This window comes from Uranotaenia lowii, chromosome 3 (assembly GCF_029784155.1).
Source record: "Uranotaenia lowii strain MFRU-FL chromosome 3, ASM2978415v1, whole genome shotgun sequence".
NCBI lineage: Eukaryota > Metazoa > Arthropoda > Insecta > Diptera > Culicidae > Uranotaenia > Uranotaenia lowii.
The window spans coordinates 275,041,972-275,057,747 of NC_073693.1; the positions used below are offsets into that span (position 1 = coordinate 275,041,972).

Here is a 15,776-nt window from a genome sequence, read left to right on the forward strand (position 1 = left end):
AAGTTTGTTCCTAGAAAACAGTTGTCTCTAATGTACCAAGCAGTTGTACAATCGAAACTACAATATCAGGTATTTATTTGGGGTGCATCAGCAGACAGGAATTTGAAAAAACTTCAAGCTGCCCAAAATCGCTGCCTTAAAGCCGTCTACAACAAGCCTAGAATGTTTTCAACCCGTCTTTTGTACTCTGAAGCATTAAACTCGATGTTTCCTATAAAAGCCCTCAGGGAAATTCAAGCTGTTTCGATTGTCCACTCGCATCTCAATAATCAACATGCCCACCACAATGTTGTGTATGAACATCCAAGCCATGAATACAGCCTTCGCAACCAAGCCGTTCTCTCCGTAAGTCGACCAAATACAGAAATGTCACGGAAAGCATTTCCTTACTACAGTAGGGTACTCTACAATGAACTTCCCCGTACCATTAGAAATGAAACCAACTCGAACAAATTCAAAACGATGCTGAAGAAACACGTCAGAAATAAATTAGAATTGTACTTTAACTAGCTGCCGCTAGATTTTGAAAGTTCCCGATGATACCATATTCAAACCTATGAGCCCTAAACGATAAACGCTTCCTTAAAAGAGATCTGTATCTCACTGGAAGCAATGTGTAACATACACTTCCCATCATTCGCCTGAGTGGAGCTAGCAACATTCCAACAAATTGCTGTTAACAAAAAATTACAATCTTGTTTAATTTCTTTCGTTTCCGCCACCCACCGCCACACCGCCCACCACCACCCACCGCAACCGCCCACCGCCCACCGCAACCGCCCACCGCCCACCACAACCGCCCACCGACATCACCCGCCGCCACCACCTGCTGAACCACCAACACTCACCGCAACACCACTATCGCCACCATCGACCACCGCTGGTCATGCATCAATAATGAAAATCATCATTTTTAAAATTCTGAGTGTTAAACCCAATGAAATGAAAGTGTGGTATTATAAAAACGAATGAATGTACAATATTGTGAAACAGTAATAAAGAATGATGAGGAGGTTTTGCGCCCACTGGAGAAGGACTTGAAATAAAGTACACTCCCGCGAGCTTTTCCCTGCTCATGAAAAAAAAAAAAGTTTACAAAAGAGTACAACAGAGATTTTTTCAAACTATTGAGCTGTACAAAAAGACTTGCAACCCTTTGATTGCTACTTCATGTGGAACAAAATGAAATTTTCTTAACAAGTAGAATGTTTTTTTTTTCATACCAACTTTAAAGTTCTCAAAAAGTAGAAACAGAAACCGAAATAGTACTTTGAAGCTGTTTTTGAGCTTTGATTGAACTTGATAGAGAATAAAATTCCATGGACCTCGAAATCGTATGAACAGCAAAAAAGTTCCACAAAACTTTTGTACAGCTCTATGTGAACTAATGAGTTCGTTCCTTAAGTGATATTCGAACTTTTGGTTGCTTGAGCCTCCTCTCGATTATTTACTATGTTCTGTACATGGTACACGCTGGGCCACATTGAACCATTAATGTTTGAAAAATAACCATAGAGATTTTCGAATTCAGGGTTCTCATGAGGCAGCTTCCACCAGAAAGTCTGGCTGTTTCCCCCATTCGCCGGAATTGTCCATGGGATTGTCATCATCGAAACTGAAAAAAAATACGGATTGTAAATAACACAAATGAGTGGAGCACAACAATGTTAAAAATGCAAATTACTTACCCGTGGCGATTGAATTTACAGATTAATTTGTACCAAAAAATTGTCGAACTAGCGAATCGAAAAAAACAATGGCGGAACGCTCACTAAAAACAACCAATTCATTTCTGTTATTACGGAATTTTCAACAATTTTTTTAGTTTTCAACAAGAACTTAGAAAAGGGTTAAAATTCAATGGTTCATTCTGGTTGAAAAACAACAATTATCAAAGTTTTTGAAAGAAAACCAAAAAACGGTTGAAAAAAACTCAATAATGGTTATAAAAAACGAGCGTGTACCGCCATGATGCCACGCGCTGGATTCCTAACTCGACAAATCGCTCAATTGCTTCTTGGCTGCATTTCCTACATATATCGCATCAAAATGGTGACTCAATTACCAAATTAATTATTGAAAAAAAAAACTTGCCCGGCTTGGGGATCGAACCCCGACCTTCGTCATGAGAATCGAACACGCTACCTCTAGACCACGCCTAGATGTTGTTATAACTGAAACTAAACCTCGAAGTGGTGATTTGATTTCGAAAGCACGTCAATGCACTTTTTTGTGACTTACCAAATCCGTTTTGAGCACTTTTGTGCACTTTATGTGACTTTAGTCCCAAAAAACGTACGTATAAATCTTTTTTGCAACTTTCAAGCTAATTAATGAGTACATATAGCTCACTCATGAGAATTAGGCAAAACAAGACACACACAACGTACATATTAATCATTTTTGCAACTTTCAAGTTCATTAATGAATACATGAAGTTCACTAAAGGGAATTGCGCAGTTGATTCTCTTTGTCAGCCAATATGTAACTTTCTATGCCTTCATTCAAGCTAATATGTGACCTTTGGTTACTTGGGACGTCCCGATGCTTCATTTGCTGATGGATTCGCGCCTCTTCCAGATACTGGATGCATGGAATGTTGTCCTCAATTAACGTGAAAGAAGTGCTAACCACACCCAATCCACCAAGGAAGTTTGTTAACCACAAACCTTCCTTGACTGCATGAAAAAGGGCTCCTATGTCAGATTCGGTTGATGGCAGACTGACCGTCTGCTGACGTTTCGTTGATCACGAAGTATGATTCTCGATGCTTTATGGAGTTTTGTCCTCTAGCTCCGAAGCATGCAATGCTTAAGTATCTGGTAACTAACCGTCGCCCAAAACATCTCCTCCAAAGCCACAGAAAAATCGTTCTGTTAGCTTGGAGGAGCTCACGCGCACTGATCGAAGCGTAGCTCCACATTACAAGAGTAACCTTCTCTATAAGCTGATTTTTCCAACCTTCGACCCAGGCTAATTCTCCATCTGGAGCATTCGGCCCTGGCTAACTCTGGTTGCAGATCCCGTGAGTCCTCCCGGCCGTCGGAAATGAAACCATGCTGCTAACCACAGCGCGGCTCGTGTCGGTTTCGAGAGTAACCCCTTCGGAACCCGACTTCCTGGCCACGAATTCCAGTAGCACGTTCTGGCCAACCTGGAGCATTTCATTGCCTCTGCGCTGCCGAACCTCCACGCTGGTGGTCGTCTGTGCTTGGAATAGCTCCTTTATGCTGACCACAACGCACAGCCAAAACTCGAGAGTAACCCTCTCGGCTATCAGCACCACCCAATTGATTCGGGGTGTTGTTGCAGCTGGACCTGTCCATTTCTGCGCAGCCCGGTTGCGGATCCTTAGACTCCTCCCAGCCGTCGGACGTGAGCTCACGCCTGCTAACTGCAGCGCGGCTCGTTTCGGCATCGAGAGTAACCCCCCTGAAACCCGACTTCCCGGGCTCGGATTCCAGTGGCACCTTCTGGCTGACCTAAAGCATCTCGTGGCCTCTGCGCTGACGATTCTCTGCGCTGGTGGTTCTCTGCGATTGAATCAGCCCATAACTGCTGACCACAGCGCACAACCAAAGCACGAGAGTAATCCTCTAGACTATCAGCACCGCCCAATTAATCCTGGGTGTTGCTCCAGCTGGACCTGTCCACACCTGCGCAGCCCGGTTGCGGATCCTGAGACTCCTACCAGCCGTCCGACGTGAACTCACGCTTGATAACCGCAGCCTGACTCGTGAAGGCATCGAGAGTAACCCTCTCGGTCCACGAACCTAAAGATGGTATGATTGGAAAAGCACTACTGGCAAAAAGAATCGTGTTTCCAAGCTAAATGATGCATGACCACTACATTCTAGCGAAACAAGAAAAACGTGTTATGGGATTTTCATTCCCGAAAAAAATATAGTGAGAATCGAACTCACTAAAACACCTCATCTTGGCTTGCCAGTCCTACCCAGTGCTCCATCTGAGTTGGTTAGCAAACGAAAGTTTATTGTCATCCCCTTTAGCCTTTGATGGGAATAAAATCGCACATATTTTATTGACAATTCGAACAGTTTTGTTACATGAATTTAGTTCACAGTAGTTGAGATTATTGCCAGTCTCTCTGCTTTTAGTTACTTATTCCTAATGTCAAACCTCATCAGGATGACTATTCTTTACAACCGATCTGGTATGTCACAAATGTCTCCATTACTGTTCGGCTTAACCTCGCTCAGCATAACCAACTCGTATGTAATAAGTGTTCCAGCCATCTGAAATGAAAAAATTGTTATATTTTTGGTTATTTAAAACCAAAACAATATTCATAGAAGTTCTTACAGCCAAAATCACACCACGTTTTAGAAAGAAAAACTTATGTCCAGACAAAGCATTGTCAATGTTTTTTATCTCATTGGTGAATCTTTGGATCTACGAAAGGTAAATAGAAAATTATTGGAATCTACAAACAGTATTATGAAAACTCTTATTAAGTAAAGATAATAAATTTATTACAGTGATATTCCAAGACGACATCGGAACCGATCGAAGAATGGCCAAAGGCTTTCGGGAGGCCACATAAACGTGCGATGAGGAAAGTAGCATCAGCAGTGATCTCAGTATCAGAAAAATCAATGAATATCGAAAATAAAACACTCCAAATTTGGCTACACTCAATCTGAAAGTATAACAATTGTTAACCTGGGAAACTAACTGAGCATCTGTTCGAGTAAAGTGTGACTCAACTGGACCGACATATAGAGTTGATAGGCTATGAAGTAGATATCGGACGCACAAGTGATGACAACCATCGGAGACAGCACCCGATCCATGTAGCCGACCAGATTCGAGATCCGAGTGTAATCGTGACGAATTTCGGCCCAAAAGACTTCCGGTAAAATTTTACCCTTATGATGCTCTATCCGATTGTACAGCTGCTCAAATCGTACCGAAAGGCCCATGCTGACCAGGGTTATGAACAGGTCCATGAAGGTCCACATGAATAGGTAAACTTTGTGGGTGAATTCGACGATCAGAACCATTGGTAGATTGTAGTCCATGTAGCGGAACACTTTGGCATGCTCTCGGCGGTAGAATAGCTCCCAAAAGTGGCTCCCATTTGTGCAACGCTCCATAAATTCTCCATTGCTGCGCATGGAAGCAACCACGTGGAGAACATCTTCAACTAGAAAAGAAAATCGCATGATACAGTTAAAAATTCCGGATACTACGTTAGGGTAACCCAAAAAAAGGGTATATTTCGGTCTCAAAACCTTGGGGATGAAGGCATTTCTTGACCTGCCTCGCTAGAACAAATGATGTCGAATTTCTATACATACTTGATGCTCGTTGAGCGTCGACTTAGAGCTATGAGCCGAAATTTGGCATAAATACAACTTTCTGGCAGGCCAACAAATGATTTCTGCTCCATATACTTTGATTCCGAAACATGCCTCTATTCTTGAACTACCCTATTCTACATATTTGAATAATTGATGATCTACGCTGTAATCCGGTTGTCGAACATTTGAAAATTTCTTAAATACCGTAAAACGGAGAAACTTTGATCACCGGGGTAACTTTGACCAACAATAAATTTTTGCACACTTATCATCAATGACTCAGTCTATAGGTTGAATTTTTGAAAACTGTTTTCTACGTTTGAAAGCCTGGTTTGTATTTGAAATTTTTTTCTGTTAGTAGAAATGTTTTTTTCAAAATCTTTAAAAAATCTTTTATTTCCAAGTCTCGCGACAAACAGGTCTCTGATGAAACCAAAAAGCATTTAGAAGCAAACGGGTGTGAAAAAGCTACTTTTTTCTCTGAATGTAGGGGAGATGGGGGCATAATGGCCACCTTAAGGAAAACGGTTATTTAACCATAGAAAATAGCTATATAATGGAGGTTACATTATTGTTTCGTGTTCAGACACTTGAAAAGCCTATTCCCTAACGGGCTGAAACGTGAAAAACTAGATGAAAACGTTAAAAAATGCATTTTTAAAATTGTTGCCAAAAGCTGAAAACCAGCCACTGTGGAGGCATCATGAGAACCCCCCCTGAGGCAGTATGAGCACCATTAATCAGAGCAAGATGTGCGTTTTTGCCGGGGAATCTAGCAGCGAATTCAATTCGATGAAGTCAGGTGAGTCTTAGATTCATCAAACAAAGCAATAACAAAATAATCTAGGTCTGTTTGTAGAATACAAACAATTCACGCACGCTAATACATTAAGTGCTTTGTTCGGAGGATGATGCTACTAGCCGTATAATGTAACAATAAAAAAATCGATCATGAATTGTGAATGGAAAAATATCACCTCGAACAGAAATCTAACTCTAGTCTTTTGATTATCTCACCGACACCTTACCAATAGGCTAAATTGTCGGATGAAAACTAGTCAAGGTGTGGCGCTATAAATCAAATCAAATTTAAATCAATTCGCTGCTAGATTCTACGGCAGAAAATGTTCATTATGCCTCGATAATATGGTGCTCTATATGCCCCTAGTCAACAAACTTAAGTAAAAACGTGTTTTAAAATTGATAAAAGTGAAAAATCAAAAATTTTATGATGGTAAAAATTGAGAAACAATGTGTACATCATGTTGCAGTGCGTACATTATAGATCAAGGTTATTTTAAGATCATAAGAGCTTATTTCGTGGTGCTCAAAAATAATAATATTTTCGTAACTTGAGGACCAAGCTAGTTTTTTTTAAATATCTCTGTAAAGATGATAAGGAGATTCCTTTTTTTGTGAAAAATTAATACTATAGGAAGTACGAAACAAATCCTCATGAAAATTTATTTAAGAAAATACGCACTTTCGTAGAAAAGCGTAGTTCTCATTATGCCTCGGGTGCTCGTTATGCCCTCATCTCCCCTACAGTTATAGTGCTATTTTTATAGTCATTTAGTGATAATTTTTTAAATTTAAAAAATAAGCACTTTTTCGAAGAGTAAGCCCGTATTGCACAAATGGATAGGAACCCTATCAAATCGTTAACTTTGAAGAAAAAATGAAAATGGAGATAGTGTGAGGGCTTAGAGGAATGTGTAAAGGCAAAATTTCATTTGTATTTTGTAGCTCAAACCAGCGTGCCTACAGCTACGGGTGGTTGCATATTGAAGAAAAGTAGGCAGGGGGTACCAAAAGATTCTCATCGGTGGGGGGTGGAGACAGAGCGCTTTTTGACAGCGAATTGTTCGCCTAACATGCCTACGATTACGATCGCCTGCCACAAGATGGACGATTCCGTGTGTTGGTATAAGAACACACCCGAAGCTGTACACACGCCCTGGCTCAAACTATTTAGGAAATATTTCAATTTTTGTCCCTAAATGTATTCACCATAATAGTTCGATTCTAAATGTTTTTAAAAGAAAACGTTAAAAAGTAAAAAATCAAAATGAAAAACTAGCATTTTTAAATATTATGAAGATAATTTGTATCTTTTATGATCAACAAGTCTTGTTAAAACCGTTGAAATAGAGACTGATCAATGTTACACCAAAGCATCAAATCTAAACAGAGACGAAATCGGGTTTTAAGGCTTCAACCCTCCTCCCATGGAGATTTTTTCCAAGTAAAATTGTCAGTTTAAGAAATTAATTGACCGTAGTAACAGGAAATTACTTGCAAATTTTTAAAAAATGAGTGTAAACTTAGACCTCTAGGACTAAGAAATCGGAACCTTCAGCTTCAGCTTCACATTCCTCTTCGCCAGAACAACTATGGAGCCAATAGTGCCCTGATTGGTATTACAAGGACATTCAACCGTTTCTCAGAGCTCTTCGACTTTGATACCTCCAGGAATATGTTTAAAAGAAGAATTCTAGCTATGTTAAGAACTGTGTAGTCTGTAGTATGTATTTTTTTTGTTAATTTTACATTAATGTTACTTTTAAGACTAATCATTAGGATCAACAATAAACAAATAAATAAACTAACATGTCAGAAAATTAGCTTGAAATTAATTTTCATTTGTAAATTTTAAGTAAGAATGGGTTTCCATTAAGAAGTATAACTGAACAAGTACAAAATTTTAAAACAGTAATGTTAGCTTCCAATTTCATTCATCCAATATTAATTTAGCTCATCAACAAGTTGGTAGCAATGTGACAAGTGTTTAAACTCACGATATTCAACAGGTTTAACAAAAAAATACAACCTTGTACCCTTTACATTATTACTCAGCACTCTGATTATAAAATAAAACGTTTTTTTTCATCTCAAATCTAATACTGATAGGAAATATATTTAAAGGAACCATTTGCAGCCCCAATTTCATTAAGTGTTTCTCGTTAGACTCAACTCCATATTCAATGGGGTTTTGATAAATAACACAAGTCCCCAAAATTCACATTATTCCGAGGAAAAAGATTAGAAAAGATAATTTGGGTGTCTTGAATTCATATATGGAATAAGTTTTTTTTTACTAGCAGCATTTGTTTTTATGATAACTATTGGGAAAAATTAAAATCGTTTAAGAAATTTCTGCGCTTATTTGTCTTTACTACAATACCATAATAAAATTAAAGTAAAGATTTTAAATAGATTATTAATTTTCTTCAATACTGCAAGTTGTTTGAAGTTCGGCAAAAAAAAAATAGAAATTCTCTCTAGATTCCGTAAAACCGGGAATTTGTACGAAAAGAAGTTTTAAAACCAATTAAATTTAAGAGTTTTTTTAGAAAAAAGGTCAAATCGTTTCGCAAATTTCATCAAGCTAAATAAATGATTGTTTTTCGTCATCATTATCATAAAAAAATAATATTCCTTACCAATGCTCGATTTCACTTAAAACTGATTCATTTGAAAAATTAAAATACATACCACTAAAACTAGAGGTGATAGACAAAGTCTGAAAAAAGACTCGAGTTCAGGACGCCAAAGTCTTCAAATCCAAATCAATCATTTTAATATAGACACAAAAGTGATGTTTCCAGAAGTTTTAAATTAATTACTTTATTATTAAAATTTTCCTGCTCGAATGTTAAAAAAGCATTTTTTAATCTTCTTACTTTGTTTCCATTTTCAAATTAACAAACCAAATATCAAAGTATAATTTATATTATTTTTGAACGTATTTACCGAATATTAAAGTAAAACTATTGATTTTTTTTTAACAATTTGTCTTGGTTTTTCAACTCTAAATTTTGATGTTCTGAAAACAAAATCTTCCTGGAGGCCTACAATTTCATTATTTTTCAAGAAGAAAATCATCTTTTCTTTCTTTTGTTTTTCCAAGGATTTAAAACTAAATTGTAATGCGGTAGGTTACCCTTAACAACTATTTGCTTTGTGCTTTCAATATTTCAATATCAACAACAAATATTGGAATGCTTGATTTTTATTTTTCTCAGTGTTTTAATTATCATTTAAGAAATACCGTCGGGGCATCCTGCAATAGCAGGGTTAGAAGCAACATTTGTATCCCACTACACTTATTCAATTTTTGTTTTAATACTAGCTGACCAAGTAGTGTGCTTTGCTACACCTTCTAAAAATATTTTTTTTTCTTATCTATTCTTTCCTGTTTTCAAAACCTGTCCTTAAATTTGTTTTTCATTCATTAATTTGTATCTAGAATGAAGACTCTGTATTTATTTATTCAAAGATTCCTAAATTCTGGCACAATAAATGTTTTACTTTTATTAAAGCCAAATGTAGTTCCATTTGCTCGATAACTTTCCATGTCATCAAAAATATAATTAAGAGAGTCCCCCTGTTAAATTATCAAGAAACCATTCCTCGTACTAAGGTTGCCGAAAAAAAAATCAGTGTTTTTGAGAGAAAAAATCTGATTTTCTGTGATTTTACCCAAAAACTCTGTGATGGTTTTCTGTGATGCTATTTCCTTTAATTTAATTGAAAATTCATCATAAATTAGGTACTTTTAATATTTTAATTGGGAAAAATCAGTTAACATTATTAACTCATCATATTTTTCTAATTCAAAGTAAGAAATCTAAATTTTATTTTAACCAAACATATTATAATTGTGGAAATCCATTCAAATTTCAAAAATTCTGTGAAATCTTTGAATATTACAAAATTTCGTGATCTGTGACACAGATTCTGTGATGAAAATTTGCTCAAAATTCTGTGAAATAACAGATTTTTCTGTGATCTCGGCAACCTGGTATCGTACCCCAAACCCTTCTATGCAAAATTTGCTTAATCATTTCTCCAGTTATTAAAACAAAGAATGGGTGCCCCTTTTTCCCTTTTTAAGCTCCCATTAAAAAGAAAGGAGAAGAACTGAATCAAAGCAATCGAAAGATTCCCTTTAATTCAACCACGGTATGAGAAAACTACAGATAACGGAATTTCGATAGCAACTTACTATCTTCTTCAGTGAGCGTTTTCAATTCGATTGAAATCGAAATCGCTCACTGAGGAAGATAGTAAGTTGCTGTCGAAATATCGATATCTGAACTTTTCTTATACCGTGGTTGAATTAAAGGGAATCTTTCGATTGCTTTGATTCGGTAGAATCATTCAACCAAATAGGCTCACAACACATAATAGAAAGGATAAAATCTTAAAATCTTATTTCCATAAAATTTCCTATGACAATTTGAACCCATTTGCTTAATGTATTATCGAGTCATGCAAACAACTGTATTAGAGCCTCCCTCTCCCCTATTTATTCCCCCACTAGAAGGTGCCCGAATAAGCTTAGAAACATTTATACATCCCAAAAACTTTCCCCTATTAAATTTGGTTTCTTTCGTATGACTGAGATATGCAACAAAAATGTGTGAGGCTCTCGTCTCCTCTTCCTATCTCACTAAATGAAAGAAGGAAATGGTCCCAAATAAATATTGAAACGTTACTCGTATCAAAAAACCATCCATACCAAATTCGGAGACTTTCGTTTCACAAACTCTCGGCATCTTTGAAAAACCTTTCTTCTTTTCCTGTTTGTTTACTGGAATCAGGGAGGGATCTCAAACAACCATAGAGTCTATTTTTGTATCCAAATATCCTCACATGCCCAATTTAGTACCATTTGCTCGATTATTTCACCAATCATGCAAAAAATTGTATGGGAGCCCCTCCCCCGCTATGTTTCCCAAATGAAAGGTGAGAAAGGCTTCATACCAGCTTCACTTGATCAGTAATCGAGAGTTGCAAACATATGTATGACCTCTTCCTATCCTCTCAATACAAATTGGAAGGAGTTTCAAACAATCATAGAACCTTTTCTCATATCCAAATATCCTCCCAAGCAAATGTTGCAATAAAAATTGTATGGAAGCCTCCGTCCCCTTTTCAATCTCCCCACTGGAAGAAGGAAGAGGTCTCAAATAAACATTTAAACATTTCTTGTATCCAAATACCCTTACATGCCAAATCTGGTTCTATTTGGTTGACTGATTCTCGAGTTTTGATAAAAATTATTAGAGAGCACCCCTCTCCCCTTTCTATTTTCCCTCTGGAAAAAAGGAAGGTACCAAGCATTCATAGCAATATTTCTCGTGGCCAAATACCATCCCATGCCAAATTTGGTACCATTTGCATGAATGATTCTCAAGCTTTGCAAACATTTCCTTTATGCCTTGGAGACCCCTTTTCAGTAAGAGGGAGGGGTCTCAAACTATAATAGGAACCTTCACTGGCCTCAAAGGCACAAGTTTGCCATATTTCAAGAAAATCGGTTCAGTATTATAGGGAACAGACAAACAAACAGACAGACAGAAATGATATATACAGATAATGTTATAAAATTATCATTTCATAATAACAAAATGATGATGACAGAGTTTCTCACAGTGTGACAAAGATTTTTAAAGTTTTCGATTTTATCATTTTTTAGATGATTTTAGTAATAACCGTCAAAAAACTTTCCTTGTCTATTAAGTTTTCCGTAAAACAAAAGTTGTTTATAACTGTGGAATATTTGGTTTGCGCTGTACTGGCTGAACGGGAGACACGCGTCTACTCCAGCTATAGATTGCCAGTCAACTGACGACTGCTCACGACACCACAGCTCAGCCGTCGTGTGTGTGCGTGTTGCAAGGATGCTTTAGGGAGATTATCGACTGAGAGAGGCCTATCTGCCGAGGGAGTTCCGTGCTGGCAATTATCGGCTACACAATAACCATAAAACTAAGCTTCTGTGTTTAGAGTAAGGTTGCCAGAATTTTTTCAGCCCGTAACCGGGCTGGACAAATCCGGGCCATTTTTTATTAAAATCTGGCAAAATCAGGGCATTTGATTTCAAAATTGTTGACCAAAAATCCGAGCTATATCCGGGCAAATAAAGTCAAAACCAAGGAATTACCCAACAAAAAAAACACTTGAAACAAATTTTTTTGTCATAACAGAACAGCATATTTTAAATCGCATTTAAGTTTACAAAATAACCTTTTAAGATTAAAAAAAAAACTTGCTAAAAATTTTGTTTTGATCGCATATAAAGTTTTTGTGTTAACGTACCCGATCGGGGTACGAAAAACACGTGCTTCGATCCATCCATGTATCATTGTATAGATCAATGCAAAGTCAGCCTATCGACTTTGCTTCTTCTAGACAGTAATACGATGTGGGACAAATGGTCTTGTGCGGCAAGAAGTTTTCTCAAATCACGCTCTTGGCTCATTTTCAACACCTTTCATGCTTCCTAATCTAATCTATCCGTCTATAATTTTCATTACTTTCATTTGAAATTCTTCCTATCAGAATGTATAATTCACCGAAATGCCATTAATCATTAAATTAAAAATCATATAAAGTTTTTATAACACAATTTTTTTTTGTTTGATTTTGCAAATAAAGTGAATAAATCCGGAAAAAGACGGTCTTTTTTCGACGGAATCCGAGCAACCCGGTCAGATTGGACTTTTCCCAAATTTTGTATGAAATATTCGGGCAATCTGGCAAGTTTAGTTCAGAGGTTTAACATGAGAATATTAACATAAAGGCCCCCGGAAAAATCTAGACGATGCAATGCTGAAACTCTATTTGTTTTTTGAAACGAATTCTAAAAATTGGATATTTTTATATGTAGTTATTCCAAGCTCAACAATCTGGTGGTTAACAATGAACGAGATATTTCGTAATTGGTTCTTAACACATAATCAATAAATAAGTTACAGGTATAATGTCAAAATTAACTATTTTTTTATGTAGCGGCCCACCACACTTCCCCACATCAAAAGGCTCAATTGAGCCCCCTGGTAATGGACGCTACTGTTCTCAGCATATCTGGCAGCAATGATAATAAAAGTAAACGTGAGCAAATTTTAATCATGCCTAGAACACAAATATTTGTTAATGTCGTTCGAGGAAATGTATTATTTAACTAAATTAATTACAATATGAATCTCAAGGGAAAATAATTCAATACAATATTTCACTTACCAAATCCTAGAATCAGCACAGAAAATCCAACGAAGCGGATTTTCGTCTTCAAACTGAACCCTTTGGTCTTGTAGGGCGGATGAAGGAAAACATCCTCGTATTGTTCCCAGGTCTTCATGATAGTCTTCCATCGAGTTGCAATCACAAAGAAGCAAATTGCTCCACCATAATTCAACAGGAAGTACAAAATTTCGGCTGTTCAATGTGACGAAAGTGAATTATTAAAGGTTAGTTAAACCGTAAAATTCGGATTGCTTACTTATGACAGAAGTTGAAACCGCGGTCCTTATGACGTGATGAATCTGAGCCAGAATGGTCAACGCTCCGAGAAACAGGAAACTGCACGAGTACAATGTCCTCAGGCTGGGCCATCGGAACTGCAAAGGTTGACTGTTTCCCGCAGGAAAATAAACTCCGGTCACCGGAAAGAGAGTGAAAAATTGCGAAACCAAAACGATCGGCTTCACCGCGAGCCAAAAGCTATCAATCTTGGACAGACGGTTGTCCATTTTTCTCGAGGGCTCGATTCGGAAAAGGGAAATCTGGTCCGCTATTTTTCTCCTCTTGCAGTCGGTTAGGAGTTTTATTGGCGCAAAGGCGTAGTTGAGGCACGCGCGTGACAAACGAGCATTATGGAACCTGAGCACGCATAGGAATTTGGCGAACGTTCTACTTTGTAAATTCCGTTTCAGTGACTTTTTAATCGTGGGAATGCTGCCATGTGTTCCGGAAGTCGAGTGGATGAAAACTTGAAGAGTGTAATCATACTAAACGTTGAAAATCCGAAATTCATATTCTTTACTTCAAGGATTCAATTAAAAAATGTATTCTGCTCAAAAAATGTTCAATATTTTTATATAAAATCCATGAGGAGTGATTTTTTTTATATTTTAAAAATAAAAAAAAAACAGCTTCAGTAAAGGTTTGAAATTAAAAAAAAATAATCACGAATGCGACATAAATCTCGCAATCCAATGAAATATTTCAACAGAGTTTACATGCAAGTTCATCGTAAAAACTTCGAGGGATCACACATACCTAATTTTAAAAATCTTCCGAAGAAAATTCTCTAACCCTTTTCTAAATTAGTTTTCAAATCTTTACAGTATCCTTCGTTCCGTATACCGATTTTAAATATAAAATATATGAAAAAAGAGAAAAAACTTGTTTTCTGTTTTTTTTCTAGATGTTCAAATTTTTTCAAATGTTTAGAATGATTTTTGAAAAAAAAATAAGCATAGAGTTGATAAATTAATTATTGTGAATTTGCAAATCTTAAAAGATATATCAACCCTTGGTTAAGATCGAAAGTTAATGACCTTTTCCCATCGAAAGCAAAGGATACCCATACTTCAATATGATGCGGCTTCTCAAAACATTTTATTTATTGCTGACACTGAATGATAAACTGATGCATAACATTTTTCTAGCATGCGGCACGTGAGGTTTATCCATACCAAACAGATGTCGGAATAGAACATTCTCTCCAGGTCAACCAGAAGGGTTGATTAAAAAAATGTACAGCCTGTGTTAATTTATTACATTTGTTTACAGCATTTTTTAACTAAGTATGCTGAAAATCACATTTAATGTGAAATCGGGAGCTGAATTCGAAAACGAAATTCAAAACAATCTCAGCAGAACAGTTTTTGAGTTATGCTCCAAATTTAAAATTTTGGAAAAATAAAAAAAGAACTTGTACACTGTATCAAAAAATTGTCCGTACAGCACGTACCTAGAAATCCAAACAATCAAAAAGTGCACTTTTTCAGTCAATAAAAATACTACAATTACATCATTCGCTGCAGAAACTACTCCTTTTTGTAGATCAGTATTAAAAATGTTTATGAATTAAACCTTAAAAATAATCCAAATCATTTTGTATAGAAAGTCCCAAAAGCGACGTCAAAAAATTGTCCGTACACTGAGGCGTTTGTCAAATATTAGTCAAGTAAACAGTTATGTGTCAGTCCGTCAAACGCAGAAATGTTAGTTGAATCTCAGCAAAGACAATTTCCAGAGGTCTGAGCGATAAATACGGTAAAATGAACGGTATTTAGCGTAAATCAATAGATTTCAGTAATTTGTGGATTAAATTAACAGGAAAATGCCTGCTCCTCACAAAACAATTCCCGTTGACATCCGGAAACTGATACGGAACCTGAATAATGACGGTAAAAACTTGTCCGAAATAGTAAAACGGCAACGATCGTCGGTTCAGTATGTCCTTCAAAACGTTAAGAAGACTAACTCCCTGGACACATAACATACTCCAGGAAGAGGCTGCATACTGAAGCTTATGGATCGTCACCATCACATAATTGTCTGGGAACTCAGTCAGAATCCTAAAATCAGTGCCCGAAACTAGCTGACAGCATGAAGAATTTTGAAAACATGCAAACCACAGCTACAGGAAGCCAC

General features: G+C 36.8%; 1 protein-coding gene across 1 annotated transcript; it reads right to left on the reverse strand.

The window, feature by feature from the left end:
• Positions 1 to 4,138: 4,138 nt before the first annotated feature.
• Positions 4,139 to 13,864, reverse strand: LOC129753440 (gustatory receptor for sugar taste 64b-like). The gene is made up of 6 exons (XM_055749263.1): positions 13,615 to 13,864; positions 13,356 to 13,550; positions 4,729 to 5,167; positions 4,498 to 4,660; positions 4,324 to 4,413; positions 4,139 to 4,256 (listed from the first exon to the last, which is right to left on the reverse strand). Exons 1-6 carry the CDS (start codon positions 13,862 to 13,864, stop codon positions 4,161 to 4,163), a joined length of 1,233 nt encoding a protein of 410 aa, XP_055605238.1. The 3' UTR covers positions 4,139 to 4,160.
• Positions 13,865 to 15,776: the final 1,912 nt, after the last annotated feature.

What these genes read in the sequence shown, in the direction of transcription:
- LOC129753440 (XM_055749263.1), bottom strand. Translation starts at nt 13,864, where the DNA reads ATGGACAACCGTCTGTCCAAGATTGATAGCTTTTGGCTCGCGGTGAAG. An exon ending in CAACTCTATATGTCGGTCCA is followed by an intron (nt 4,661 to 4,728) that starts GTTGAGTCACAC and finishes TTATACTTTCAG; the next exon opens with ATTGAGTGTAGCCAAATTTG. An exon ending in TGTCGTCTTGGAATATCACT is followed by an intron (nt 4,414 to 4,497) that starts GTAATAAATTTA and finishes TACCTTTCGTAG; the next exon opens with ATCCAAAGATTCACCAATGA.